General features: G+C 42.7%; 2 protein-coding genes across 20 annotated transcripts in view; one reads left to right on the top strand and one right to left on the bottom strand.

Annotated features, from left to right (window-relative positions):
• Positions 1 to 62: 62 nt before the first annotated feature.
• On the top strand, positions 63 to 19,465 carry Pgm3 (phosphoglucomutase 3). Of its 4 annotated transcripts, none has more exons than XR_003947761.1 (13): positions 63 to 211; positions 1,534 to 1,739; positions 2,546 to 2,730; positions 4,365 to 4,432; positions 6,210 to 6,343; positions 7,069 to 7,264; positions 9,248 to 9,405; positions 10,037 to 10,157; positions 12,428 to 12,526; positions 13,433 to 13,546; positions 14,316 to 14,438; positions 15,576 to 15,749; positions 16,538 to 16,940. XR_003947761.1 is itself a non-coding variant. In NM_028352.4 (13 exons), exons 2-13 carry the CDS (start codon positions 1,536 to 1,538, stop codon positions 16,625 to 16,627), a joined length of 1,629 nt encoding a protein of 542 aa, NP_082628.3. In that variant the 5' UTR covers positions 99 to 211; positions 1,534 to 1,535; the 3' UTR covers positions 16,628 to 19,465. The 4 variants fall into 4 exon arrangements, 3 of the variants coding, with proteins under 3 accessions (XP_030099867.1, NP_082628.3, NP_001157218.1); NM_028352.4 differs by having other exon boundaries at positions 99 to 211; positions 10,037 to 10,120; positions 16,538 to 19,465; XM_030244007.1 differs by lacking the exon at positions 7,069 to 7,264 and having other exon boundaries at positions 67 to 211; positions 10,037 to 10,120.
• Dop1a (DOP1 leucine zipper like protein A) overlaps positions 16,135 to 26,857 on the bottom strand; it is an 88,666-nt gene continuing 77,943 nt past the window's right edge. For 7 of the 16 annotated variants that reach the window (XM_017313433.2, XM_006511236.4, XM_006511237.4 and 4 more), the window contains 7 exons: positions 26,548 to 26,700; positions 23,635 to 23,771; positions 23,085 to 23,140; positions 21,774 to 21,938; positions 20,166 to 20,295; positions 18,493 to 18,543; positions 17,315 to 17,925 (listed from right to left, as the gene is read on the bottom strand). In XM_017313433.2, the coding sequence (XP_017168922.1) occupies positions 17,620 to 17,925; positions 18,493 to 18,543; positions 20,166 to 20,295; positions 21,774 to 21,938; positions 23,085 to 23,140; positions 23,635 to 23,771; positions 26,548 to 26,700 (998 nt within the window). In that variant the 3' untranslated portion in view covers positions 17,315 to 17,619. Of the gene's footprint in view, positions 17,926 to 18,492; positions 18,544 to 20,165; positions 20,296 to 21,773; positions 21,939 to 23,084; positions 23,141 to 23,634; positions 23,772 to 26,547; positions 26,701 to 26,857 lie in introns of all 16 variants that reach the window. The other 9 variants (XM_006511239.4, XM_006511240.4, XM_030244420.1 and 6 more) reach the window with 5 other exon arrangements.

The raw sequence follows: 26,857 nt of genomic DNA, 5'->3' as shown, positions 1-26,857 counted from the left end.
CCACAGACACCAACCCGCCGCGATTGGTCGGGGCGGGGCTTGGTGGTGCAGGGGCGGGTTCAGCGGCCCTTCCGGGCTGTGATTGGTGTGGGCGGGGCGTCGGGCCGGAAGCAAAGCTGGGCCACGTCTGCGAGGTCTGAGAGAGTTGGTTTGGTGCGCACTGCGCGGCCGCGTCTCGCCTGTGGAGAGAACGTTCTTGCTCCAGATCTAGGTGAGCGGGCGTGGAGAATGCCGGGCCGCTGTGGGTGGGGGTTCATCGGCAGCTGAGGCTGGGGCATGACTGCCGGACCTACCTATCCAACGCTGCGCGCGGCCCAGGTGCCTGAGGTCCTCGCGCTGTAGTGCGCGGAGCCGCGAGTCAATCAGTAGCTCGGAGCAGGATGCATCCCCAAGGGTGGCAGTTTGAATGAAAGAAGCAAACACTGTTAGGGCTTTTAATAAACATTGCCATACCTAATCGAAATTAGTTCGAGAACTCCAAATGCATTAAAGGGTGGAAGCATGCCGTTGTTCTATGACTGTGATTTTCCTTTGAGAGTTCTGAATTTCGTAGGAGTGGTTGACGCCCCTATGAATAATAGGGATACATTACCAACGGGTCATTTTTTTTTTTTTTTACAAAATTATATTCGTCCTTGTGGACAAAAGTTTGATAACTAAAGTAGCTTGGGAATGATCTATTTTACTAACCGGAGAAAAGCAAACATTTCCCCACACTTCTGGTAGTGTTGTGTATAGAAGCAAGGAAGGACAATAAAGCGAGGAGGTGTGGCTGTTAGCGGAGGGACAGCACCCCCTCTCTGGGCAAACTAGGATAGAGCTGACCCAGGAAGTACAGTTTGTGGCTCTGCAAATACACCGCTGGCCGAAGTGGAAAACCCGAGTTGAATGAATTGGAGGTATCCCACACTCACTTGTTTTTAAATGACAGGTTGGAAGTAGCATGGTAGATGTTAGTTGTTTTTGATGTTACTTTAGAAGGCTGCCATGCCTGTCTTTATGGAGATTGGTGAGGCTTCTGTGAGATGGCCTAGCTGATGGGGGTGGGGGTGGGGTTGGGTCTCAGACCAGAGGAAATGACTGTCCATTGTTTTTCTTTTGGGACTGTTTCTTTCTAGCTTGAGAGGAACAGCAAAAGAGCCACACGGATTCCAGGTTTCTGACCTTCAGCCTCAGCCTTTCACTGGCCGCACACCAGACTTTATATGATTAACCGAGGCCCACACCGGGAGTTGACCCTTCTGTAACATAAAATGATGGTGTGATGGCATTACTTTAGGACAGTTCATCCTGAAGACAGAGTGGAATAGGAGTGGACAGTGGCTGGTGTCTCTCCCGAGTCTGTCCTGGAGGGTATGGTTTAGGCAGGGGCTTCTGGGTAATTTTAACTCCAGGGTCTCCTTTTCTCTTCCCTGCCTTCCCAAAAGTGGTTCTCTGGAGAGGGTCCCATTGAAACAAATGTGCTACATTGAGTTGGCAGTTTACCAAGCAGTACTTGAAAGCTTTCCCTTCTTTTATTTCTTACTCTTGTAGGCATGGATCTGGAGGCTGTGTGTAAGCGCTCGGCACTCCATGCCAAGCCCCAGGGGCTCATTCTTCAGTATGGGACTGCTGGATTTCGGACCAATGCCCAGCATCTCGATCATATCATGTTTCGAATGGGATTGCTAGCTGTCCTGCGGTCAAAGCAAACAAGATCTACCATTGGAGTCATGGTTACGGCCTCACATAACCCTGAGGTAACAAGGTGCTGTCTTTATTTACAAGACTAAGCTATAGTGTCTAAGAATCTTGAACTGAAGTCCACACACTTTTTTTTTTTTTGGATTTTCGAGACAGGGTTTCTCTGTATAGCCCTGGCTGTCCTGGAACTCACTCTGTAGACCAGGCTGGTCTCGAACTCAGAAATCTGCCTGCCTCTGCCTCCCAAGTGCTGGGATTAAAGGCGGGCGCACACATTCTTTCCCTCCCTCCCTCCCTCCCTCCCTCCCTCCCTCCCTCCCTCCCTCCCTCCCTTCCTCCCTTCCTCCCTCCTTCCTTCCCTTCTTTCTTCCCTCCTCCCCTCCCTTCCCTCTCACCCCTTCTATCTGTTTCTCTATGTAGCCATGGCTTTCCTAGAACTTGCTCTGCAGACCCAGGCTGGCCTCAAATTCACAAAGATCCTCCTGCCTCCACCTCCCAAGCGCTGGGATCAAAGGTGTGTGCCACCATCACTGGCTCAAAGTCCACATTTCAATGCTGGGAGTCTGCCTCCTTATTTGTCCACACCTTTGGGTTTGAAACAACTCTTGCTGCTGCTGTGCAGCTCAAGGCTGAGCTGGGTGTGGAGGGAATGAATGGGATGAGGCTATTTTCTTGGAGAGTGTCCAGATTAGAGAAAAAACAGAGTGTCCTTCCAAGTTTGGATGGAGACACTTTATCAGTAATGTTATCGTCACAAGGAACTGAAGGGGCAGTGCATGGAGACTTGGGGCCAGCTGGTACCCAGGGCAGTTCTCAGCCATGAGCTGGGTGAACGACAGCAAAGGTTTGTTTCTCTTTTAAGGAAGACAATGGTGTGAAATTGGTTGATCCTTTGGGGGAAATGTTGGCCCCTTCCTGGGAGGAGCATGCCACCTGTCTGGCCAGTGCGGAGGAGCAGGACGTGCGGCAAGTGCTTGCTGCCATCGTGGAGAAAGAAGCTGTGGATCTGACACAGACCGCCTTCGTAGTCATTGCCAGAGACACCAGGTGAGGATGAGAGTTGTCTGTCTGTGCAAGCGTAAACATCCTTGAAGGAGCCATCCCATCAGTGGGAAGGCAGGATTAGGAGAGGCCCAGGCCACGCACCACTCTCTGCTTTCCTTTTTAAGTGGCACACAGAGGCTAAGTTTGGGTTTGGAGTCCCCACAGTTTTAACGCTCACATAATGTGATCGGGTTGGTAGTCTTTGGAAGCCTCTATCTCCTCAAGCATGATGGTGCCAAGTCAGCATTTCTGTGAGAGCTCCATGAAATCATCTGTGCTCCGTAGCCATGTCCTTGCATGTTGGAAACATGCAGTGAGTGTGACACTTGTAGGTTCATTTCCCCTCTGCAGAGCCAGAGCACATGATGGTTTTTAACAAATCACACTTGAAGATTTTGTTTGTAATTTGTTGCGGGTTGAGATTTTCTGTATTTCTCCATTCTGGAATTCACTGGAAATAATATTTTATAGTCCATGTGTTCCTCACGTTCAGCACCTTCTGCCTTTACGAAAGCTTACTTTTTTGTTTTGTTTTGTGACATTGGATTAAATGTATACCCTGAAACAATAGTTTTCTCTTTTATGCAAGCTCTGGCTTCGTCTACGTCTTCTTCAAAGGATATGTTCTTATTCTTCTCCTGGTAGCTGGGACTTTGTTTTTACCCAGTGTCTTGTTACTAGAAGGTTTTGCAGACACCACTCTCTCCTTAGGTCCATAGGCAGCAGAAATGCTAAGTGATTTATGTCCTTGAGTTATTTTACCAGTAGTTATACAATGCTTTGCTTGCTTGTCAGGTAGATGAGTAATCTGTTCTGACTTTATAGAATGAAAACCAGGTTCTATGCACTCAGGAGTTTTAAGACCCCCATATGCCTACACTGTGTGCATTCAGTATTGATTGTTATTATTATCTAAGATGCATGCTGCTATAGTCAAACTAGGTGCAAGTTATATCCTTTATATCTTTTAAAATATTCTTATTATTGCTTATTTATGTGTGTGTCTGTGTGTCTGTGTGGATGTGGATTTGCTAGACAAGGTCAGGTGTTTCATCAGATGTCTTTGAGCTTGCGTTACAAGCAGTTGTGCTGCCCATGTGGGTGCTGGGGATTGAACTCAGATCCTCTGTAAGAGCCTTCTCCTCAAGCCCTATTGTATACCCCCACCCCTTTCTTGTTTTTCTTTCCAGCACTGGGTATTAAAGTCAGGGCCTCGTGTATGCTAGGAAAACACACTTCTACTCAGCTATAGTCCTGGCCCCCTTTTTAATTCTGATACATTTTCACAAATTACCCAAGCTGGCCTTGAACTCTGTATTGAAAGTAGGTCACGAACCTAGTGATCCTCGTGCGTCAGCTTCAATTAGAGGTCTGCATCATTGTACCTGACTGGCTCTCTGTAGTCTGTAAATTTGAAAGCCAGAATTTTCTAAGAAATCACCCATATATGCAAAGGCACCCATGCGAATGTTATAATTTACCTGTGGGTTTTTGTTTGTTTGTTTGTTTGTTTGTTTTTGTCAGAGTTGCTAGCTTTCAGATACCATGAACCTGTTATTATTTTGAAATTCTCAGCACACATTTTCTCCATTTGCTTTCCTGTTTGCTAACTCCGCTTGCTTTCTTTCCTTTCGCAGGCCCAGCAGTGAGAAACTTTCACAATCTGTGATAGATGGCGTGACTGTTTTAGGAGGTCAATTCCATGGTATGTACTTCTAGGTTAGTCACTGAGAAATTGTTTTTAAATTTCAAAAGTAACACATACTTAAAGTTTGGAAGTAACAAATCAATAAAAATTAAGAAATGAATTCCTAGATAACTAACTTTCAAAAATATTACAGTTTACCCATGAGGCAGAGCATATTAAATCTTTTTGCTTGTGACACCTTTTGCCTGCTAGATTTTCCCACAATACCTGGTATACAGACACCATGACCAAGGCAACTCTTCTAAGGACAATATTTAATTGGGGCTGGCTTACAGGTTCAGAGGTTCAGTCCATCATCATCAAGGTGGGAGCATGGCAGCATCCAGGCATGGTATGGGCGGAGCTGAGAGTTCTACATCTTCATCTGAAGGCTGCTAGAAGACTGGCTTCTAGGCAGCTAGGATAAGAGTCGTAAGCCCATACCCACAGTGACACACCTACTCCAACAAGGCCACACCTCCTAATGGTGCCAGTTCTTGAGCTAAGCATATACAAACCGTCACAAGCCTCTACTGGCTATTGTATAGAGACAGAAATTGAAAGGAAAAGAGACCAGGGAGACGATTCTGGCATATGCAGTAACCTCTGTGTAAGAATTGAGTAAAGACACGAAACCATGAAACTTCTTGAATTCAAAGGATTTCAGGATTTGGTTAAGGTTAGAGCTATGAAAAATAACTTTTGGGTCTCTAGGTTGATCAGGCAGGTACAGGACATGTCTTTATGATATTGTTTGGGTCTAGGGTTGTTCAGAGATTCATCAGCCTGACCATTAATAAATTTTAAAAGAAGCAGCAGCCGGGCATGGTGGCATGTCTTTAATCCCAGCACTTGGGAGGCAGAGGCAGGCGGATTTCTGAGTTCAAGGCCAGCCTGGTATACAATGTGAGTTCCAGGGCAGCCAGGACTACACAGAGAAACCCTGTCTTGAAAAACCAAAAAAAAAAAAAAAAAAAAAAAGCAGCAGCTTTATTCATATACTGGTACCAGGTCTACACCTGAGATTTGGAATTCCCACGGTGTAGCACCCATATATACTAGTCAGGGGTTTATAAAGGCAAAACCCACAAGGCTACATACGTCCATGCTATGGGACAAGCAAGGTTGTGTACAGAAATGTTTGTTATCTTACATGAAAAACAGTTTCATTAAAATTGTATCAGACCACGCCATTACGTGAACAGCCCTGAGCACTCTGGGAAGTTACCTGTCCTTGGGAAAGAAGAACTTACAAGTCCGAGGTTTCTGATTTATAGATTTCTTAACCCCAGTAACTAAAATTAAAAACATGTTAGCTATCACAGTATCAGTGGATACTTGTGCATCTGGATATTTTGAAAGTTTTGTGATTTTTGTTTTCTGAGATCCTGGTATAAGCCATGGTTCAGACTATTGAATCACCAAACTTATGGGTAGAAAGAGGTTTATTGGGGATGGGGTAGAGGTTGGTTGGGATTGGCGGTGGTGGGGCCAGAAGAGCACAGTGGTGGGCAAGGAAGTGGATTTGCGTTACAGACAGAGGGTGGAGATCTGAGCCCATACTCAGCTGGAACCGGGCTTCTGAGCTCCAAGTGATTGACCTTTGTGGAAGGTTAAGGCGGGTTCTAGGCGGGTTAGTGGAGGTTCCTGGCAATCTCTTCCTCCTCAGGAGATGTGCTTTTTCTGGGGTGGGGGTAGGGTTGGTTGGGTCTAACATTCTTGTGGTATGAATTTATGTGAGCTGCTTTGGTTCCTAAGAAGTGAGCGAGCGATATGCCTTTTGTGTGTGTGGCAGATTACGGCCTGTTGACGACACCTCAGTTGCACTACATGGTGTATTGCCGGAATTCCGGAGGCCGGTATGGACAGGCCACCGTAGAAGGCTACTGCCAGAAGCTCTCCAAGGCTTTCGTAGACCTTACGAATCAGGTGAGACATTTTCCCATTGGGATTAGAATTTGCACAGGTGAATAAAGTAATTCAGTTGGCCAACAGCCCGGTTTACATAGTTTACCATTTCTTCTAAGCCCAAACCTCCAGCTTCTCTCTGTCAGAGCCCAGGCTCTGATCTGTGTGTACTGGTGAGCGTACCCTGGGAGACCTCATGGTGTCCCTGCTTGTGGTTATCAGTGGTCACTGAGATGAACCTGGTTATAATGTAGATGCCACTGGCTGATTTAGGTAGATTGGCTCGTCAACCCTAGAAACGTGCAGGGTGTGATCCACTGGCTGGTTCTTATAGAACTCAGGTTTTGGTGTAGAGGTTGGTGAAAGTCTGGCAATTATAAAACAAAAAATGTCCCCAGATATGCCTGGTGATATCTACATATGCCTTGCAGAGACTGGCTAGTGTAATCAGACACCCGTGTGCCCACTCGCACAGTGAAATGGCTCTAACAGACCCATGCTTTAGAGGGTCCTGCTGCATTGGGGTTCAGTTCAGATGTAGCTTCCTTTCTGTGAGATGCTCATTCGGTGATGCTGCTGCTGTGTCGATCAGGTTATTTGTTATGTAATCCTGACTGTATGTACATGGCTTCTGATTTAAATTACACAGCTGCGTGGAGGTAACAGGATGTTTTCATGCATGCATGCATGCATGCATCCACTTTGGTGACTTGATGTTTCCTTTCCTTGTGTCTTTTTTATTAAAGGTTTCCTGCAGTGGAGATGTAAAGAGGTCAGTTAAGGTTGACTGTGCCAACGGCATAGGGGCCTTGAAGCTAAGAGAAATGGAACACTACTTCTCCCGGGGCCTGTCGGTTCTGCTGTTTAATGATGGGACCCAAGGGCGGCTCAATCACCTGTGCGGTGCTGACTTTGTGAAAAGTCAACAGAAACCCCCACAGGGTATGTCATAGCAGCAGGGTATGTGTCTTGAAAGCTAAGCTGCCTCCGACTGAAGCGTCAACACCACTCGTCCTGGCTCTGCCACCTTTGGGTCCTTAGACATCTTCCCACTCATGAATGGCATTCAGATCACGGTCAGCTCCTGCTGCAAGGACAGGCAGAAAAGAGCACTTTAGACTGAGAGCTCCTCAGAATCAGGTGCCTTGTCAGCACGCAGGTGGCCCGTGCACCCTTTCTCATTTACTCTGACCAGGGTGGTTGCCTTGGGATGGGAATCCTCTTCCCATCAGGCTTTGCCAGTGGCTCACGTCCAGGGAGCTACCATTGCTGTTTTCTCTAGACTCCCTAGAAAGGGAGTGGAAGGGTGCCTTGTAGTCATTGGCGGACTCAGTGTTTCCTGCATGGGAATATTAGGAAGAGGTGCCTTAAGGTTTTAACTGTAGTAAAGCGGTGGGATGCCCCGTTAGACTCTAGGATGCTCTCTGTTAAGCCACATGGATGGTTTGGGCTGCGGAGCCTGTGCTCAGCTGCATTTTTGCTTCACTGTTGAATAGCTGTTCCTCTCCCGACACCGTCAACCATCTATCCCCACACATTACAAACCAGCTGCCCCACTCTCCAGCTGCCCTGCATTGGCCTCTCTTGTGGGGACTGTCGTGCCTCTCTGTGGTCGGCCTTAAGAACTTTGATTTATGCAACCTTGCCAGTGTAGTGCTTCTTTTGATATTACTTTACCTGCCCTCAGATCCAGACTTCCATCCATCTGTCTGTTGAGGTCTCCACTTCTGTGGCTTTCTCTGTGTCGGAGACCCAAGCCCTCCAGGCTGTGTTTGGACCTAAAGACAGCCAGGCTAACAGGGTCTTCTTAGGCATCCCAGTTGTCTTTGTCTCTGCTGCTGTCGTGCGTGCGTGGCTAAGGGGCAGCAAGATTTTCTGATAACTCTGGTATCATAGTTGAAGCTTCAGTGAGTGTATGAAATCCTCAGTGAGCTCAAGGAAGTTACAATCTGTGGTCCCATTTACCTGCATTTCTTGTTATTGTTAGTATAAGCAGATAAAACGCCTCTAATCCTAGAACTCAAGAGGATGCTGTAGAGGCAGGCAGATCTCTGAGTTCAAGGCCAGCCTGGTCTACAGAGTGAGTTCCAGGACAGCCAGGGCTACACAGAGAAACCCTGTTTTGAAAAACAAAACAGAAAAGAATTAACTCAGAGCTCATAACTTACCTATTTCTGATTTTTATTTTTCATATGTAAAGGACAACATGGTTCTAAGTTATGTTTAGAAATCTCCCAAACTTTCAAAAAAATTATATGAGAAATTTGTCTAGCCAAACCAACTGGTTAATAAAGTTTCATTCTAGTAGAATAGCACATGTCAGCATGAATAGATTCAACTGCTGTTTTTGTTTTTTAATTTGCCTTGCAAGAATCTGACCTGCAAAACCAGCGCCAGTAGCTCACCAAGTGGCACACCTTTAATCCCAACACGCAGGGAAGTGGCTATTGGTTGGGAGGCCAGCCTGGGCTACACAGTAAGATCTGTCTGCAGAGAGAGTACCAGTAGGCCAAGTGGACATTAGTATTTAAAACTGGGGCATTGGTTTGTTATTTGTAAGGGATCTTTTTTTGTTTTTTGTTTTTGGCTTTTGGTTTTTCGAGACAGGGTTTCTCTGTGCAGTCCTGGCTGTCCTGGAACTCACTTTGTAGACCAGGCTGGCCTTGAACTCAGAAATCTGCCTGCCTCTGCCTCCCGAGTGCTGGGATAAAGGCGTGTGCCACCACCGCCTGGCACGGAAGGGATCTTTTTAAAACATCTCTTGAAATAGTGGATGTCCTGTACTGTAGCACATAATATTGATTTTGATCTGCTATATTGAAAAAAAATAGTTAAGAGCGTTAGAGAAACATCGTATATTTTATGTAGTGAGTTTTATTCTCATTTCTTAGTCTGAAATGCACTTTAAATCCTCCTGTGTGCTAGGAATTGAAATGAAGTCCGGTGAGAGATGCTGCTCCTTCGATGGGGATGCGGACAGGATCGTGTATTACTACTGTGATGCAGATGGTCACTTTCATCTCATAGATGGAGACAAGATAGCGACGTTAATTAGCAGTTTCCTTAAAGAGCTACTGTTGGAGGTGAGGTGCATTATAGTCACTGAGGGCCTCAGCACCACTGGGTATAGCGAGTTCCTGAGTTTTGTGGCCTGAGAACAAAAACAAGTGGGAGTTGCGGCCATTTCAACATAGGGACATTGGCTGTGACTGTAGTAGAGAGAATATTCTAGATGATTGTATGCATGCTTCTTTTCTTTATACTGGCTTGGCTTTATCATGGAGCTTTGTGAAGTTATATTTTCTTTAAAACTGACAACTCATGCATTAATAAGAAGTCAATCATTACTGTAAAGTATAAAATTATAAACAATAATATCTGACATAATTATTTGTTATTATGACAAGTTTGGTAATGTATTTTTTTCCTCTTTTAGAAATCTCTCTGAACCTAGTATAAAACTGTGGTTGGAAATTTTAATCTGGAAAAGGCTATTAATAATTTACAGAGATCACAGATTATCTTAAAGAGGATTCACATTAAAACAGTGCTTGCAGATATTTTAGACTTTTTTCCTGGTAGTAAATAATTCCATTTAGAATGCCATTTTTTGCCTAAACCAAGCCAGGGCAGAACTGGCAGTTTCTAGTGTGTTACAACTCTCAGAGGTGCCCATGCCTTTGGTGTGAGTTAACCATCACAGTTTCATTCTAGATTGGAGAAAGTGTGAACCTCGGAGTCGTACAGACAGCATATGCAAATGGAAGTTCCACGCGGTACCTTGAAGAAGTTATGAAGGTAGCCATGCTGTTTGGGGTCTTTTCTGAATAGTGTGGTAAGATAATTCCCCAAGGAAAATAATGATATTATAGAGTGATCAGTGAACGAAGCTGAGCCAGAATCCGAGCCACTGTCCAGGTGACAGTGACGAGGATCAAAAGACTCTGACATCTCTGGTGCAAAAGGGAGGGAGGAAGGCTGTCACCTTGGAGCATTTGCCGTAGTATCAAAACCCTGTGAATTCCAAGAGCTTATAATGAATGCAAACCTTCTAAAAGGCTAATTGAGTCACATTTGTAACTCATGGACATGTAAGGGCCTGGAAATACCTCTTTCAAACACAAACCCATTTTTGCCCCTAGAGTTTTTCATTGTGATGATCAAAGACCTGGAACGCACCTTTGGGAGGAAGGGCATAGTCTACCTCCTTGTGAAGGCAGATAGCCCACAATGGGAAAGGTGGAGCAGGAGGAGTGTGAGGCGGCTGGAGACAGGGTCACTCAGGAAGTGAAGGTAGAAAAGTGGGTCCCCCAGTGACTGACTTCCTTCGGCTGGCTTCTGACCTCAAGGCCCATTTGATGTATGATTGTGCTCAGATGAGCCTGACAGAGTTTAGGTAGCAGCGAGAGGATCATTATGAGTAACCCTCTGTTGTGCAGACAGTATGTGTGAAATGAATGTGTCTGCTTGGGTCTTGGATCAGGGGTGGAGAAGGTTTCCTGTCCTTGCAGTAGTCTCCTTAGCACCCTGTCTGACATGTTCATGATCTTGCTTCACAGGCCTATGTCCTTACACTTTGGAGGAGAGCCTTTCTGGGTGCACGGGGAGTTTGCTTCTACTTGTTTTTCCAACATCTGCCACAGAACCAGTCTCTGACCACACTGCCTGCTCAGAGTCTGGGGTTCCTGGACAAGTTGGAAGCTGTTTGGTTTTCTCCATCTCACTAGTGGCTAAATTTTTCGAGCCTTTTGAAAACCACTTTGAATTCCTGTGGGCTCTGGGCAGAGAAGTGAATCAATACAGCAGGTGAAGGACTTCAAGGAATGCCTGGGCCTCTGCTCTCATCTGTAGTCAATCTTCTAAAAAAGTAGAAGTGAAGTTTGCTGTGGGTTTCCTGCAGTTTAAGAGAACAGTAGATGGTCCAAACATCACCAAGGCTGCTGGCTCTGCGCCACTCTAAATACAAGGTTATAGCAGCTTCACTCCAGGGCCTGTCACGGGTTAGTGCTTGGCTCTAGGACACATTCTGGGAAGTGCAGTAATGTGACATGAGTTAGTGTCATTATGTGACCCTCTAGTGTCATCAGCTATGATGACCAGGGCATTCAGCTGGAAATTCCGTTTACACTTCAAAAGCTATTTACTCCTCAACCCGTTTTCCCTTTGGATTAAGTACTTTTGGCCTTTGCCATCCTATGGTTTCTCAAGTAACAAATGCTGACCTTACTTAATATCTGTTTTGTAGTTTTGTTTCTGTTGGTCAGTTTTTCCTAAATCTGTTGGGTCTACCATTCATAGCCTATTCACTGCTGCTAATAAGTCAGGGTTACTTACTACTACTGTCTATGACCAGTCTTGAAAGTCTAACTGGCCTTTTATTGTTCTTTTAATTTTTATTTTTCAAGACAGGGTTTCCTCTGTACAGCCCTGGTTGTATTCTTGGAACTCACTCTGTAGTTGTCCTCTGAGCGAGCACTGGAATCAAAAGTGTGTGTCACCACACCCATCCCCAACTGGCCTTTCTTTTTTTTTTTTTTTCCTCTGAGACAGGCTTTCTCTGTATAGCCCTGGCTGTCCTGGAACTTACTCTGTAGACCAGGCTGGCCTTGAACTCAGAAATCCGCCTGCCTCTGCTTCCCAAGTGCTGGGATTAAAGGTGTGCGCCACCACGCCCGGCTCCAACTGGCCTTTCTTAACTTTCTAAGCCAATAAATAGTTGGCAAGAAATAATCTTCGGACTCTATCTAGCTTGCCATTGTTTATAAAAGTTCTATTGGAATTGAACCACATTGGAATCCTGCATATTTGTTTACATGAGGTCTATGGCTGCCTCCGTACACTTCAGAATGTTTGTGCAAGACCATATAGCATATATAGTGTAGGATATTTACCATCTGGTCCTTCATAGAAAAGGAAAGCAGGCCCTTTCCTCCAGACTGCAGCTAAGGTAACTTCTGAAGACAGGTGATGCTACATCTACTTGCAGGCGTTTTCCGCGTGGCCTCTTTGGCACCAGAGGGAGGGTCCAGATTTTGTTCTTTATTTTTGGAATAATAGATATAATAAGTGTTTGATTTGCCATTGTCTTTCGTTAATGTGTTGTAGGTACCTGTGTATTGCACCAAAACTGGTGTTAAACATTTGCATCACAAGGCTCAAGAGTTTGACATCGGAGTTTATTTTGAAGCGAACGGGCATGGAACAGTAAGTTCTCTTCAAGATGTCAACTGGCCCTGGCTGGCACTTTTCTTGATAATGGAGTTCTAGTTTGTTAAATGTCTAGGTAGGAGTAAACTACATGATCAATGTATACTTTTTGATGCTGTAAAATTTCTTTTTTAAGACTATAATGAAAACAAAACAAAAAAACAAAAATGCTGGGCAGTGGCACACGCCTTTAATCCCAGCACTTGGGAGGCAGAGGCAGGCGGATTTCTTAAGTTCGAGGCCAGCCTGGTCTACAGAGTGAGTTCCAGGACAGCCAGGGCTACACAGAGAAACCCCGTGTCTAAAACCAAACCAAACCAAAACAAAACAAATTAAAACTATAATGATCTTGTATGAAGAATGAGGCTAGGGAGAGCTCAGTTGGGGAAGCAGGCATGAGGTCTGGAGTTTGATAAGTGCTGGGGAGGCAGAGACAGGCACATCCCCGGGGATCACTGACCAATCAAGCTAGCCTAATCAGTGAGCCCTTCTAATGGAAGACCCTGAATCAAAACAGTCCTTGATGACTATCTGAAGGGTCAATCCTGGCCTCAACATGTATATGGTGATGAGTATCTGACCCTGTGTGCTGTACTGAGAAATGCAGTGAACTCTTTCTGATGTTGCTTATCGTATATCATTCTGAGGTACCTGCTGCATATTCAAGATGTGCGTGGAGAACACGGTGAGCTCACATGTCTTAGTTTTTGTCAAGCAGTAGTGCTCTCTGTTAAGTTACTTTTATAATCCATAAACTGTTTCCTTAGTAATACCTTTTGTGCTCTGATTTGATATTGTTGGCAGACATAAGGGTACCATTATCTTTACTTCAGTTTCTCCAGATTCTCTAGGAATGGAAGGTAACCTGGAGTCCGTGACTGACTTCATGTGCTTCCACTGCAGGCACTGTTCAGTGAAGCAGTTGAAGTGAAGATAAAAAGACTAGCCCAAGAACTAGACGATGGAAAAGGAAAAGCAGCCAGGACGCTTGCGAGCATCATCGACTTATTCAACCAGGTCAGAGCTGGTGAGCTGTCTGTGTATGAGTTAACATTAAGACACGAACAAAGAGTTATATAAAACGTGGAAGAGTCCTGGCTTGGTGGTTTGTTTCTAACTGTGTTGTCCACTGTTAAGACTTAGACTAGAAATGGAACATTTTTATATGCCTCCTTTTCTTGATATTTTATTAAGAAAACGTAAGTTCAAGTATACTTAGTAGCTACTGAGTTATATATCTTGTGTGTAGCTATCTTTTCAAAGACAACTTTGGGAAAATTCTATAACATTTACATGTTTGAGCAAGGTACATTTATTTATAAGTCAATGGAAGAGCAACGTCCAAGTCCAGAAAGACAATGGCATCTGAGTGTCTGGTTTGGATTGGCCATTTTATCCATCTTGCTTTATAATCATTGCAGTAATGCAGGAAGCAAGGTCATCATTTCCATTTTACAAATGAAACAAAAGCTAAGAGTTTGGCTCTAACTTCATGTGTATCTTGAACCAAAGGTCATTTTCTCTTAGTGCTGTCAAGAGATCTACTTAAAGTATTTGAATCATAAGCTGTCGGGACTGACCCTTTATCCAGTTTATATGTTTCTCCTGAGTTGGTTTAGTCATCTTACCTGTCATTGTTATCTTCCCTACTGCTGTGTATCTCCTCAGTGCTCATGTTATTTTCTGCTCTCTGGTTCATGCTGCGCAGCTTGGGTTCCGAGGTGGACAGTATTCATATGGGATTTACTTCAGGCTGGTTTATATGCTTTGTTCCCCAATCTTGCAGGCAGCTGGAGATGCTATTTCTGACATGTTGGTGATTGAGGCTATCCTGGCTCTGAAGGGGCTGACTGTACAGCAGTGGGATGCTATTTATGTCGATCTTCCTAACAGACAACTCAAAGTTAAGGTGAAGAGAGTGTGAAACCACCTTTTTGAATGTAGCTGTTCTTCCAGTCTTCCCATGCCAAGTGTGTCCAGAGTGGGTTATATTTCACTATATGTACATTCTACTTAGGAAGTAAGGGCTTATCACAACTGTTTTCCTCACACTTTAAAAAAGAAGTTATTCTATACTCCCACTTTATAGAATGGAAGGGATTATGTGTGAATATGCATCACTTAAAAATATGAACCAATTTAAACAAAATCACAAAAATTATGTAGCCAGCTTAAACAGGTTTCTGCTTTCCTGCTCACTTGTTTTCACATCCAAGTCCACACTATTTTGAGGCAGAACTGAGAACAATAACCTTATCATTTTAACTGAAAATGTTACTTTGGAATTAAGTTTTAGCTTACATTCTTTTTTTGAGACTAGGTCTCCTGCAGCCCCAGGTAGGCCTCAGTCTTTACGTTCCTGGCCGAGGCGTGGAGCAGCAGAACCTGTACGCTAAGGCAGAGAATCCTCTGAACGCATGTCAGATGAGCCCATATTTCTATCAGTCGACACACACTTCAACAGAATTTGATGAGAGAGAATTAGAACTAGGAAAGCCAGAGTTCAGAGCTGAGGATTTGCCTTTCATTTATTTAGGAGATTCCTAGTACAGCTCTCTTATAACTTCTTACAGGGCGTAGAAGTCCTGGGGCCAGACAGTAGTTATTGCTATTATTTTAATGGTAGCCCTGAGACAGTATGTGGAAATGTTCTGTTTGGCTAAAGGTAATTTTTTGTATACTAAAGAAGTTTTAAGTAGTTGTATAAATGTTTAAAGTTACATGGCACCCAGTAGTAGTGGGGCATGCTTTTAATCCCAGCACTCAGGAGGCAGAGGCAGGCGGATCTCTGAGTTCAAAACCAGCCCATTCTATAGAGCAAGTTCCAGGACAGTCATGGATAGAAACTGTCTTGAAAAATGAAAAATAAAACAGGAAATTTTATTATTGCAGTTTCTTCTCACCTGCTCTGGTGTTTCCCTGCTGCACACTGTAGTGTGGCAACCTGAAACGCCAGTCTGTTACTCTCTGGCAAGACTATTTAGAACAGGTTAAGCTTTTGAAAGTGAGTATAACAGAGTAACACATACAGCATATTTTTGCTCAGGTCGCGGACAGGAGAGTTATTAGCACCACGGATGCTGAGAGACAAGCAGTCACTCCACCAGGACTCCAAGAGGCAATCAATGACCTGGTGAAGAAATACACACTTGCCCGAGCTTTTGTACGGCCCTCTGGTACTGAAGACATTGTCCGAGTATATGCAGAAGCCAACTCACAAGTAAGCTGGCATCAATCTATTGAGTTTGAATCAAGGAGGAAGACAGGCGAGGAGAAAACACTATTTGTGTTTGGATCTCACTGTGGCTTTCCCCTCTGGGATCTGTGAATACAGCCCTTTAGTATACGAAGATTGAAAAGTTACTGAGTTCAGTGGGAGGTCCAGTTTATACCCCTTTAATTTGTTCCCAAACAGTGTTCTCTATTGTAGATTCTTGAGGGTGTGTTCTGGCTGTACAGGAATAACTAATAAATCCTTAGTTTAGTCTGACATGTGCTAATTTTAATGTATTATAGATTATTCTTTTTCCTCTTTAGAACTGTAGTTTGTAGAAGCAGCCAGTTTTAGTATGTCCAAATTAACTGAATGCTTGCTTTTTTTTTTTCTGGACTTTGTAATTACTGTTCAAATCTTTCTCTAGATTCTTATTACTCTGTTTCTGCATTTTCATCATTTGTTCTTTATGTATACTGTGGTTGAATGCGGACTCAGGAGATAAACAGTTACTTTTTACATGGCAATGACTATGTGATGTAAATTCTAAGAATTACTTAGGGAGGTTTGGTTTTTAAGTTACTTAATTTTGGAATAACTTATAAACTCAAGAACTGAAAATCTTATTTAGAAGAATCCAGCCCATTTTAAATATGGGCTTTGAACCTTATTACTGAAAGATGAAAAAGAAGTTATTTGAATACTTCTGTGAAACAAAGTCAGGAAGCATCCCCTAGGACAGCCAGGAATGGCTGCAGGCACTGTGTCTCACTTAATTTTACTGTGATTTGCAGGAAAGCGCAGACAGGCTTGCCTATGAAGTGAGTTTGCTGGTGTTCCAGCTGGCTGGAGGCATTGGAGAAAGACCACAACCAACTTTCTGAAGATAAATTTTATATTCTGGAGAAGTGGACTTCTAAAATGTTTCTATAACACTTTATAATATTGGCAGTACTAGGGCATTTGTAATCATGACATCAACATGTCATGCATGTTAATGGATTATTTCTAGATAGGTTTTTAAATGCTACCAGGAAAAAAATGTTTAGAAGCTCAAAATCTTAGACTTGGGAATGAAGCTTACCTCTGATTTTAATCTGTATTAAGTTTTAATAGTTCAAGTGTCATTAATTTTACAGGGTATGAAGTGAATTCATGAAGGGTACTGGGAAATTAAACTTTACTAACTTCTTTGCAGCCCCTTTCGATTGCTTACCTAACCAAGATGTTTTGTAGCACTGACCTACCTGGTTCAAATGGGGAGATTTCGTATGAACCAATTTCCCATGCGGATCTCAATGTGAGGAAGAAATGACTGACTGGTTTGCTTAGCAGCATCAGAACTGGCAGGTGGCCCATCTTTCATTGTACTGGCAGAGCTCTGTGCTGTGCCCACTAGAGTGTGTGGTCCAGGCTTCAGCTACTCTTTAGTGCTCAGCGAAGGGACACAGCTCCATCTGATACCTGAAGCCTCTGACAACCAAGTGACCATTCTGATACTAGGACATTATTAACCACAGAAAGAAGAAAAACAACAATTAACAATTAAATGAGGCTTGAGACCAAGCAGGAAAAAAGAAAACGTGGTGTGTATTTTGCAGGTTTAAGACAACCCAAGACAGTGAAACAATGGACTATATATGCAAATATAGACCTTGTAGGCACCATCATCAGTATGAGCCACCTATATATTTAAACTTGATTCAGGCCACATTCAGACATAAGCTCTTATTTACAAATATTTAAATTAAATACAACCTGAATAATGCTTTGTTACATATACACATATATATATATATAAAAGAAAAAGAAACTATACAACTCAGCAGTGTGTTTTAAGTATTCCATTTAGGCTCTGGAGAACCACTGGTGGTGGTCAAGTCTTTATGACTCCTTCTAGAAAGTCCTTTTCTATCATCTCTTCAATTTTTTGCCTGGCTTTGCTGGAAAAGGCTTTGTGATTCTCCAGTTTCATGTCCTTGTTTGGGAAGGAGTTTGGGTAGAGGACGGGGCTCCCTGAGTGTCCGCCACAGCGGCTTGTGACTTTGCTGTTGAAGACTTGGCTGAGGACATTGAAGAAAGGCAGAAGCTGCTCCATGTTGCGCATGGTGCAGAGCGTCAGCAGCAAGTGCCCTGGCTCCCAGCCCAGTGTCCTCCCCGAGCAGTCTTCCTCTGGGTTTTTCTGCAAAACACAAAAAGGAGTTGTTACTAATAGGTAACGTATGTTATGTGAGAAGTGGAGACAAATGCCAGCATCAAGTCTTCACTGCAGACTTGACGAAGTCCACTGGTTCTGAAGCCTTTTAGCCGCCAATCTAAATGAAAAGTTAACCATGGACTTTCATTATTAACAAATGCTGTCACACAGTTTACCATATTGCCTCTAGTCTCCTAAAAATCAAACCAAATCAAATCAATTTATCCTGAAAGAAAGTAAATGATGCTTACAGCCTTTATAGCTAATTTTGAAATACAAGACAATCATGGTAAAATTACTTTTTATATTCCTATGGAGATTTTTCCTTTAAAAGTGTGACCCTTCCCTCACAGCCCTGAGCTCTTAACCAAGAAAAGCACAGTTTCAGTGGTCTTTTGTTCTTATGTACCTGCCCTCCATACTAAATAACCAAATATCTCCATATGACCATTTCCTCCTCTGACTTCACAAGTCTACAGGTGTGTGCCTTCCTTCCTGTTTACCTGTCATTGCTTTTGCTGCCATATCATATGCATCAATAGCCACCCTCACCTGATGCTTGGCCATCTCCAATCCCTCCAAAATCTTAAAGTCCTCCTCGTCCTGTGGAAGGAAAGAGGAGAACTCATAGCCCCTGTTCGAGTAACAAGTGTGTTTGGCCATGAAGGCCTTGTTTAAAGGGATGGGGATGGGAGATCCTTTCTGGTGCAGATGGCTGCCGTATCTGTGGTCATTGTGGAGGACAGCAGAGGGCACAGGCCTACAGTCGTATGAATGGTCACTGTATCTGCATTTCCTCCTCAAATCCTGTGACAAAAAAGGAATGCTTTTGTCCTTAAGTCCTGGATGGACTTTTGGTCCATAACTTTGTCCTTTTATTTGGCTCCTAAAGAAGCAAGTTCCTCATGTCCTTTAAGTAAAGCTCCTAATTGCTTTCTTCCCTTTTGCTCTGTAGAGAATCGAGTACAGCTTCATTACTGCTGAAACAAATCGTGTGAGTTCACACAGACCTGGTCTCACATGAGCCCTAACTCTATGTACTGTTAAGATTCTGCACTTAGACAGGTATTAACACAGGCCCAATGGTGAAATGCCATTTTCATTTACCCCTCTGCTTCAGGGCCAAGATTGGCCCGAAGGTTAGCCTGATCCTTACTTAATTATAAAGGATTCAAGGCATGTATAAACTACAGAATTTAACTTCTACACTTTATTCATGAGACAGATTTTGGTAATTCTCATTTTCTCTTGATTTCCTTTATATAGATGGTTTTTTAAAAAATGTTTTAGACATTTGTATTTTTGAGTTCTTCCACTAACTTTCTGATTAGTAGTCACATTTAGTAGATGGCTTTATTCTCAGCAGTGTTTCTAAAACTACAGGGAGCAGCAGTAGGGTGGATATGCAAAACTGAAACATGGCATAACAAGAGTTTTATAGAAAATATTAGGAAATATTATTAAAGAAGTCTATCTAGCTAATTCAATTTTGATAAAGTATTTCTGTCAAGTTTATTGAAACTTTATTATGTGTTGATCTTTTCATTTTCTGATTTCCTTTGTTTTTTGTTTTTGTTTTTGGGTTTTTTTTTTTGTTTTTGTTTTTCGAGACAGGGTTTCTCTGGGTAGCCCTGGCTGTCCTGGAACTCACTTTGTAGACAGGCTGGCCTCGAACCCAGAAATCTGCCTGCCTCTGCCTCCCAAGTGCTGGGATTAAAGGCGTGCACCACCACGCCTAGCTTCTGATTTCCTTTTTGAGGCTAATCTGACAGGCTTGTTCTGCAGTCACCCCTGAGCACAGCTCTCGTCAGTTCACATCTGTGTTCATCATGGCATCAACCTGACTCTGAGCACACTAAACTCTCAAGAGTACTTACAAGCACTGGTTCCAGTGGTTTCACTCATTTTGAAAGTAAAAAATTTAAAAATAATATTAATAAAGATTTTCTTTATCTTTTTTAAAATTTGAGTATGACAAACAGATTTCTTAAAAATAAATCTTCAAAACCAAGAACTTATTTTCCAAATAAACTTGATAATGTTCTGAGCTTTACAAGAAACATTTAGTAAATGATTTACAAATGTAACATTTAATGTGGCAATTACTTAGTAAACATTTAGTGACTGACTCATGAATGTAGCATTTACTACTAGCACATTTACAGAATACACAATAAAACAGAAAACAACAATAACATAATAAGAACCCTCCTAAACTTTGGTACCTTTGCCCTCTTCCGAAGAAGTTTTGCTAGTCGAACCACATATGGCTTAAATTCTCGCTGATGTATGCCCTGCCTTCTGACTTCTAAGCCCGAGTCATCTGAAGCTTCAGGAATAAAGGCCCATCGGTACCTACCAGTGGGAGAAGGCTTATATTAGTAACACAACACACACTGTGTCATCAAAGATAAGCTACATCATTTAGTACAAAGACCATGGCCCCACTACATGCAAACTTAAGAGCCAGCTGAGCCAGGCTTTACTCAGTAAAAGCAGAATTCATTATTTGAAGCTGAGTGGTGGTAGCATATGCCTTTAATCCCAGCCCTCGGGGAGGGGGCAGAAGCAGGGGATCTCTATGAGTTCAAGGCCAGCCTGCTCTACAAATAGAGTTCCAGGACAGCCAGGGCTACACAGAGAAACGTTGGCTGAAAAAAAACCAACCAACCAAACAAACAAAAACAACAACAACAAAAACCCCAAAACAAAACCGACTGTCCCAGCGTTATATGATAATAGGACAACTTGTAATGCACTCACCACCATTTTACTCATTAGCAAAACCAGTTTTAAAAAAGTTTCCTCTTTCCCTAATAGACAGAATATATTGTGTTGCTGCAGTGACTACCTCAAGCTTGCAGTCCGCCTGCCTCAGTCTCTTGCTGACTGGTAGTCAGGCTACTCAGAAGGAAACTGCTGTCTGCACTACAACAAAGTTGATTATTCCGGCATGTAAAAATATACTAGAAGGAAGACTTTCCTTTACAGGAACCGTCAGGGCTGCTAGGCTCTTGTACTGTATGTATCCTTCCAGAGAGTCTATGCATAGAAAAGCACATATTTTTGGACTCAACCCTCTGATTTTCAGAAACAAACTGCTACCAAAGTCACAAGGGTTGTGGGTGCTTGCCTGGCATGCTGAAGATCCTGGACTCCATCCCCAGCACTAAGACAACTCCACCAAAAAATAAAAGCAGGCACAAATGCTGTTTGAACTATCTTGGAGCTTTTTATTTATTATGCTTTCTTCCACACTACACAGCGAAGATAAACTTTCTAAAATGCAAGCCTAATAATATCACTTAATCTGTTAAATGCTTCAGTGGATTCACATTATCTTAGGTTACATCTATGCTCTTTTTTTTACGATGCTTTACATAGTAGAGTCCCTTTGTAGCCCCTCCTTTCACACGAACGCCAGCAGGACAGATCTTTTAACACCTCAGACAGATCAGCCCCAGTCCTGCCTGTCTTCAGAGTGAGCATCTAGCTCTGTACCATCTCTGCTTACAACTCCTTCCTGGACTTGTTCTGAACCTCAAAGTCGGCAGCAATCTTATGCTTTCCTCATAACTTCCTTCATGTGTTTGGCTCTGTCCCCTCCACTGACCTTATAGCTTCTGAGGCTGCACCCCACTGCCCCACTTCTAGGTGGGAACATATCCACAGCAACCATTAGTGCTAATAACTGCTGCTCCACTCTTTCCAATGCAGAAAGGTTTTAGTGGAAACTTATGAATACTTCAACCTACACAAAAAACTTTAGGTTGTACATCAGTGACCAAATGTATTTTGAAAAATACCCATTTAATAGCCTTGCTTTTACTTACATCTGAAACTGAGGAAGATTTTCAGAGGGCAATGCCAGAGCCAAATCCAAAAACTTGCAAGCAGAGAGATAGAGGTTTAACCACCTCTGGCTGTTATATGATGTGGAGAAGCCATTACCTCCAGTATAGGTTGTCTCCAGACCAGCAGCAGACGGCCCTGACGTCCTGTAACCAGACAGTGCTGTCATCAGAACCTTTGGCTCACAGGAGTCCTGGAAATGCTAAAGATTAACTTGTCTGTTCCAAAGCCACACTGATGAGCAGGAATCAGTGATCACAACTACACTGTATTTTGAAACGTTACTCTTCAGGCACTATATATATCCTGTTTATGAGGCAGAGTTTCTCATTAGCTTGGAGCTTACCAAGTAGGCTAGGTTGGCTGGGCAGTAAGTCCCAGTAACCAGCTTCGTCCAGTTCTTCAGACATGACTGCAAATGCACGAACCACTGCCACCTTTTTCTGTTTTCATTCTCTGGGTAAGAATTTTTGGCTCTACACACACACACACACACACACACACACACACACACACACACACACACACACCATATACATCTCTGGTGTTTGTAGGAGTCAAAAGAGGTTACTGGATCCCCTGGAACTGGAGTGACAGATAGCTGTGACTGGCATGTGCGTGCTGGGAACTGAACCCTGGTCTTCAGCAAGAGCACATGAGTTCTTAACTGCTCAGTCATCTCTCCAGCAAGCACACCTACACATTTACATGTGTTCAGGGATAGAACTCAGGTCCTCACACATGGCAAGTATTACACACTGAGCTAGCTACTGTACACTCAACTGGGAACATTCTGGAAGATCTATAGATACCTTGGTCACAGGTTACCTGCCATACTGATTTTATTATGTATCCCAAGTTTTAGAGACTAGATCTAAACTTCCAAAACTAACATGACTAATGTAGTTGAAATAACACTAAATTATATTAAGTGGATTCTTTGTGTAGAGGCTGACAGCCATAAATAGTGATAATCTATTATGTTTCCTGACTAAAGACAATTATATTCAAACTTAAATAATGGAAATATTCATTTTGTAAAGATTTTATTTTATTTTATGTGTATGGGAGTTGTGCCGGCATTTCTATCTGTGCACCATGTGTCAATTCCCTTGGAACTGTAGGTACAGACAATCCCATGTGGGTGATGGGAATTGAACCAGCTCCTCTGAGAGAGTTGTCAGCACTCTTCACCACTGAGCCATCTCTCTAGCCCCAAATAATGGAAGTGTGTGGATAGTGGGGTGCCTGAACTCTCCTGAGTAACTTCAGGCAACTTGAGCACACATTACCGTGAAATATCTTCATCAGCAGTGAGCTCCTGCTCCATCAGTAAGAACACCTGCACCTGGAGACAGGGAAGGAAATGGTCCCGTTCAATTGGCTGTGTCATTGTTTCTCACCATATCTTTGGTGGAAGTGGGGCTTGGGAGGGTTTACTTTAGGAAGTCTGCCCAATCTCCGATGTGAGCTTAACTGGGAAGTATGCTGTACTTGAAGTGGAGTATATGCCTTGCATCAGACTAGTGCTACAGATCAACTGTCTCTCAGCAGGGCTATGATTGCAGGGGCCATTAGTCTCGTTGGCTTCGACAAAGCCAAAAAATGTGCCAAAGAGAGCAAGCATTAAACTGGATGAGCCATGTAAGGCTCACAGGCAGTTGGTTACCTACACAACTCGAGGCATGAGATACTTAGGCGCATGGAATCTGACTTGTTTTTATTATTTTCAATTTAGACACTGCCATGATAATATTGAGTTTAGTTTTCACCTAAAAAACGTTTGGTAATTAGTCACACTGTTTTTCAGTTTATATTTATAACCTCATAAAACTAACTCACAAGTTCTGTGATCATGGTAGGCCAGAGTGAGGTGAGGTGTTGTGGAGACATTCTTAAAAGTAACACTCTGAAAAACAGGAACACTTGAGAGTGAAGGGTCGGCACCTGGGGCAAACGGAGACTCTCAACCAATCTCTCTGAAAGAAACACAGCGTATTTTCAATGCCTAAGTAATTCCAATTATTATAAAACTTAATGTCTAGTCCAGACAGAAAAACCTCCAATCTTTTGCAGGCTGCTTCTTTCATTAGAAGTTAAGGAGTGTACGAATCTAATAGAAAATCAAGAATTTTCTTATTAGATTCAGTAGATTCTATGATATGGCAACTATAGACAGAATAGGAAAGTGGTACTGGTCCATGAATTATATTTTGAATAAAGATTAAATGTAGACATGAAGGAGCCAGGCATGGGATCCCAGGACTTGGGAGGCTGGTAAAGCAAGATCAAGTGCTGGAAGCCAGCCTGTACTATATAATGACACCTGGTCTCAAACCCAACCCAAGCAAGCAAGCAAGCAAGCAGCCCGACTCACAGAAGACTCTGTTCTATACCTGAAATTAGGTAAACAGAGTCAACAGAATCACTTTCATGTGAGCCCTTGGGTTCTTGAGGTTAGAGGCTGCACAGCAATCCCTGAGTTTGGTGATGGGTGAAGGTATTTGGTGGCTCAGAGTGATGTATCCTTTGGACACAGTCATGAAAGTTTTCAAAACAAACACAAAACAAGATTTTTTTCCCTCCTAGTTTTATGTTTCTTACATTGTATTAAAACTTTGATTGAATTGGTACTTAGCTATAAAAACTCTGTTATTGTCATTTTAAGTTCTAGGATATCAAAAGATCAAGTATTCCTCAAGGGATTTTCCCACCTATCCTATGGAAATAATCTATGTTTTCAATTGTTTGTGGAAGAGTGATTTAAAGAGCAGTCATGACTTTACTTGGAAATCTAAGCATGTCAGATGTAGTTGTGTGTAGACAAGAGATGGCCTGGTGACAGCTGGTTTCACTGTCAACTTGAATGGAGTAAGGAATGCTTAGAGCTGTGTGTCTGTGACTCCATGACATAAATTGTACCATCATGTTCTGTTTGCATTTGTTGAAAGTGGATTCCGAGAACAAGTTCTGAGACTCCACTATGTTTATTTCATGTTTCCTTCAAAATTCCCTGTTCTGGGACAGGCTGAGTACCCAACTCTATGACACAGACAAAAGAGATAGCAGACAGGAAAGGGTGTTAAACCACACCATGTCCTTGGGCACAGCTAGAAAGTAGACGATGTGCAACAGGAGTTACTGTTGTTTATACCAATGTATAAAATGTCCCTGTTGGAATGAGAGACTGGAAGCTCAGCCATGAAGAGTCAGTTCTCCCTCTGACCACTTTTCAGTGGGAGCTGTTGCATGGTTTCCCTAGTCATTCCTGATGGATGCTGTTGCAGTTGCGTGATTTGATGTTACTATTGTTGTTAGTTTACCTAGCTGGGTTCTTCAGTGGTCTCTGCTAGATGCTGCAAGGGTCAGAGGATATTTTGCTGCCCATCTGCTGTGTTTATCTACTGCTTGCAATTTGTTCTACCTGTCCTTGCTGCATATTTAATAAACTCACTCATTTGAAAACCAAAGTACAGCTACTGTAGACCATTCTCTAGAAATAACAGAATGGGCTTCCAGAAAATAATAACATAGGGTCAGTGACAAAGGCAAGATCTGTCCTTAACGTGTGTGTGTGTGTGTGTGTGTGTGTGTGTGTGTGTGTGTGTTTTAATGAAAAAGCAGTGTGTGCTGTGGCTGCCTTTTTTTCTTTTTCTTTCAGCAAGTATTGCTGTTGCAACTTTTTAACATTAGATTCCAGTTTCTTTGGCCTTTCCTTTTTCTTTTTGTTCCTTTACTTAGAAGCTACCTGGGGTTTATTTTTGTATGGTATAGGAAAGAATCTCTCTTATTTCCTGGAGTAAATTAGTACTCTCTATTTTGTTTTTAACTATTTTAAGTAAATTGATAAAGAAAATCAACTGCCTAGAGGTGCTATCCTTTCTCATTTTCAAAGACCCATAGAATGTATTCATAATATAGAGCTTACTCTATTTGCAAACTCAGAAGAAATCAGAAAAGACTGACTGTGACCTGGCTTGGAATAATAGTGTAAGGATTATTTTAGGTCTAAAGTAAACATCGTGGCTCAGGTACATATGCACATATATGTGCACACCTCAGTCCATGCACAATTTCCTGGTTATCCAAGTCACATCTGTGCTTAGAGAGACACATGGACTTAATACCAAGGTATGTTCCAGGGAGCTTGGGTGCCTACAGTTATACTGTGTCCATGAAGGCATTCATCTTTTTAGAAAGGGCAGTTATTGTGTTCTCTGCTTCTCCAGTGTGCAGATGACCACTGTTGGAGTACTTAGCCCCTGCTTTCTAAGCCAATCCAATACATTCCTCTTCTAGAGACCCCTGTCTGCAGCACAGTTCCAAATAAGACATAGAAATGGTTGTGACTGGCAATAATTCCTGGCTCTCCTTTATTTTGTTCTCTTGTTTGTATTTCTTGACCTCTTGTCCACAACTAAAATACAGTAATACACTTGCCTAGAGTAAGACAGTCACTAATTGAATTTGCTGTGAATTTTCTGATATTTGAACCAAACAGTAAACCATAGATCATGTTTAGAGTAAGTCTTTCAAATTCAGGGTTGATTTCTTTTACATAATGAAGCTGAAAAATTTTCAGTTATGTAATAATGTCCATCAACCCACACTTGGTTTATCTCAACCCAAATTAAAATTTAGTAAAGGTATTTTATAAGAAACAACAGAAAAACAAAACACCCAAACTCAAAATAAATGTGCCCCAAATCCCTATAATTCAGAATAGAGAGAAGATAAAGGGTTTTAATGGTTTACCTTGTATGTCTGGAAGGTACTTTTGGTACTGGTCACTTTCACTGCTAAGAACGGCGAAGGCCAGTCTTTTGAGAAGCATGGCTCGCTGTTCTAGCTCCACATCCCGGTTTGCAAAAAGATTGAGAGAACTGCTCTGGGCCACGGCTACTCGAGCTATAAGAAGGAAGGGAAGCAGAAGGCCAGCTAGTCATCTGAAAGTGATCATTGCTTATTTAGAATGAGTAAATACCCCATGACATACACACTGAGGAACAGGGCAAAGCACCTAGACCTTTCTTTGGTGCCGAAAAGCTGTAGACACTTAGGACTG

This window comes from Mus musculus, chromosome 9 (genome assembly GCF_000001635.26).
Source record: "Mus musculus strain C57BL/6J chromosome 9, GRCm38.p6 C57BL/6J".
NCBI classification, from domain to species: Eukaryota; Metazoa; Chordata; class Mammalia; order Rodentia; family Muridae; genus Mus; species Mus musculus.
The sequence above is the reverse complement of the archived record's forward strand: the minus strand, read 5'-3'. Positions and strand labels throughout refer to the sequence as shown.

Bases quoted from the DNA above. Each gene is read 5' to 3' on its own strand.
- Pgm3 (NM_028352.4), top strand. From the start codon at position 1,536: ATGGATCTGGAGGCTGTGTGTAAGCGCTCGGCACTCCATGCCAAGCCC. The intron at 9,406-10,036 runs GTGAGGTGCATT...GTTTCATTCTAG, and splicing joins TTAAAGAGCTACTGTTGGAG to ATTGGAGAAAGTGTGAACCT. The intron at 15,750-16,537 runs GTAAGCTGGCAT...TGTGATTTGCAG, and splicing joins ATGCAGAAGCCAACTCACAA to GAAAGCGCAGACAGGCTTGC.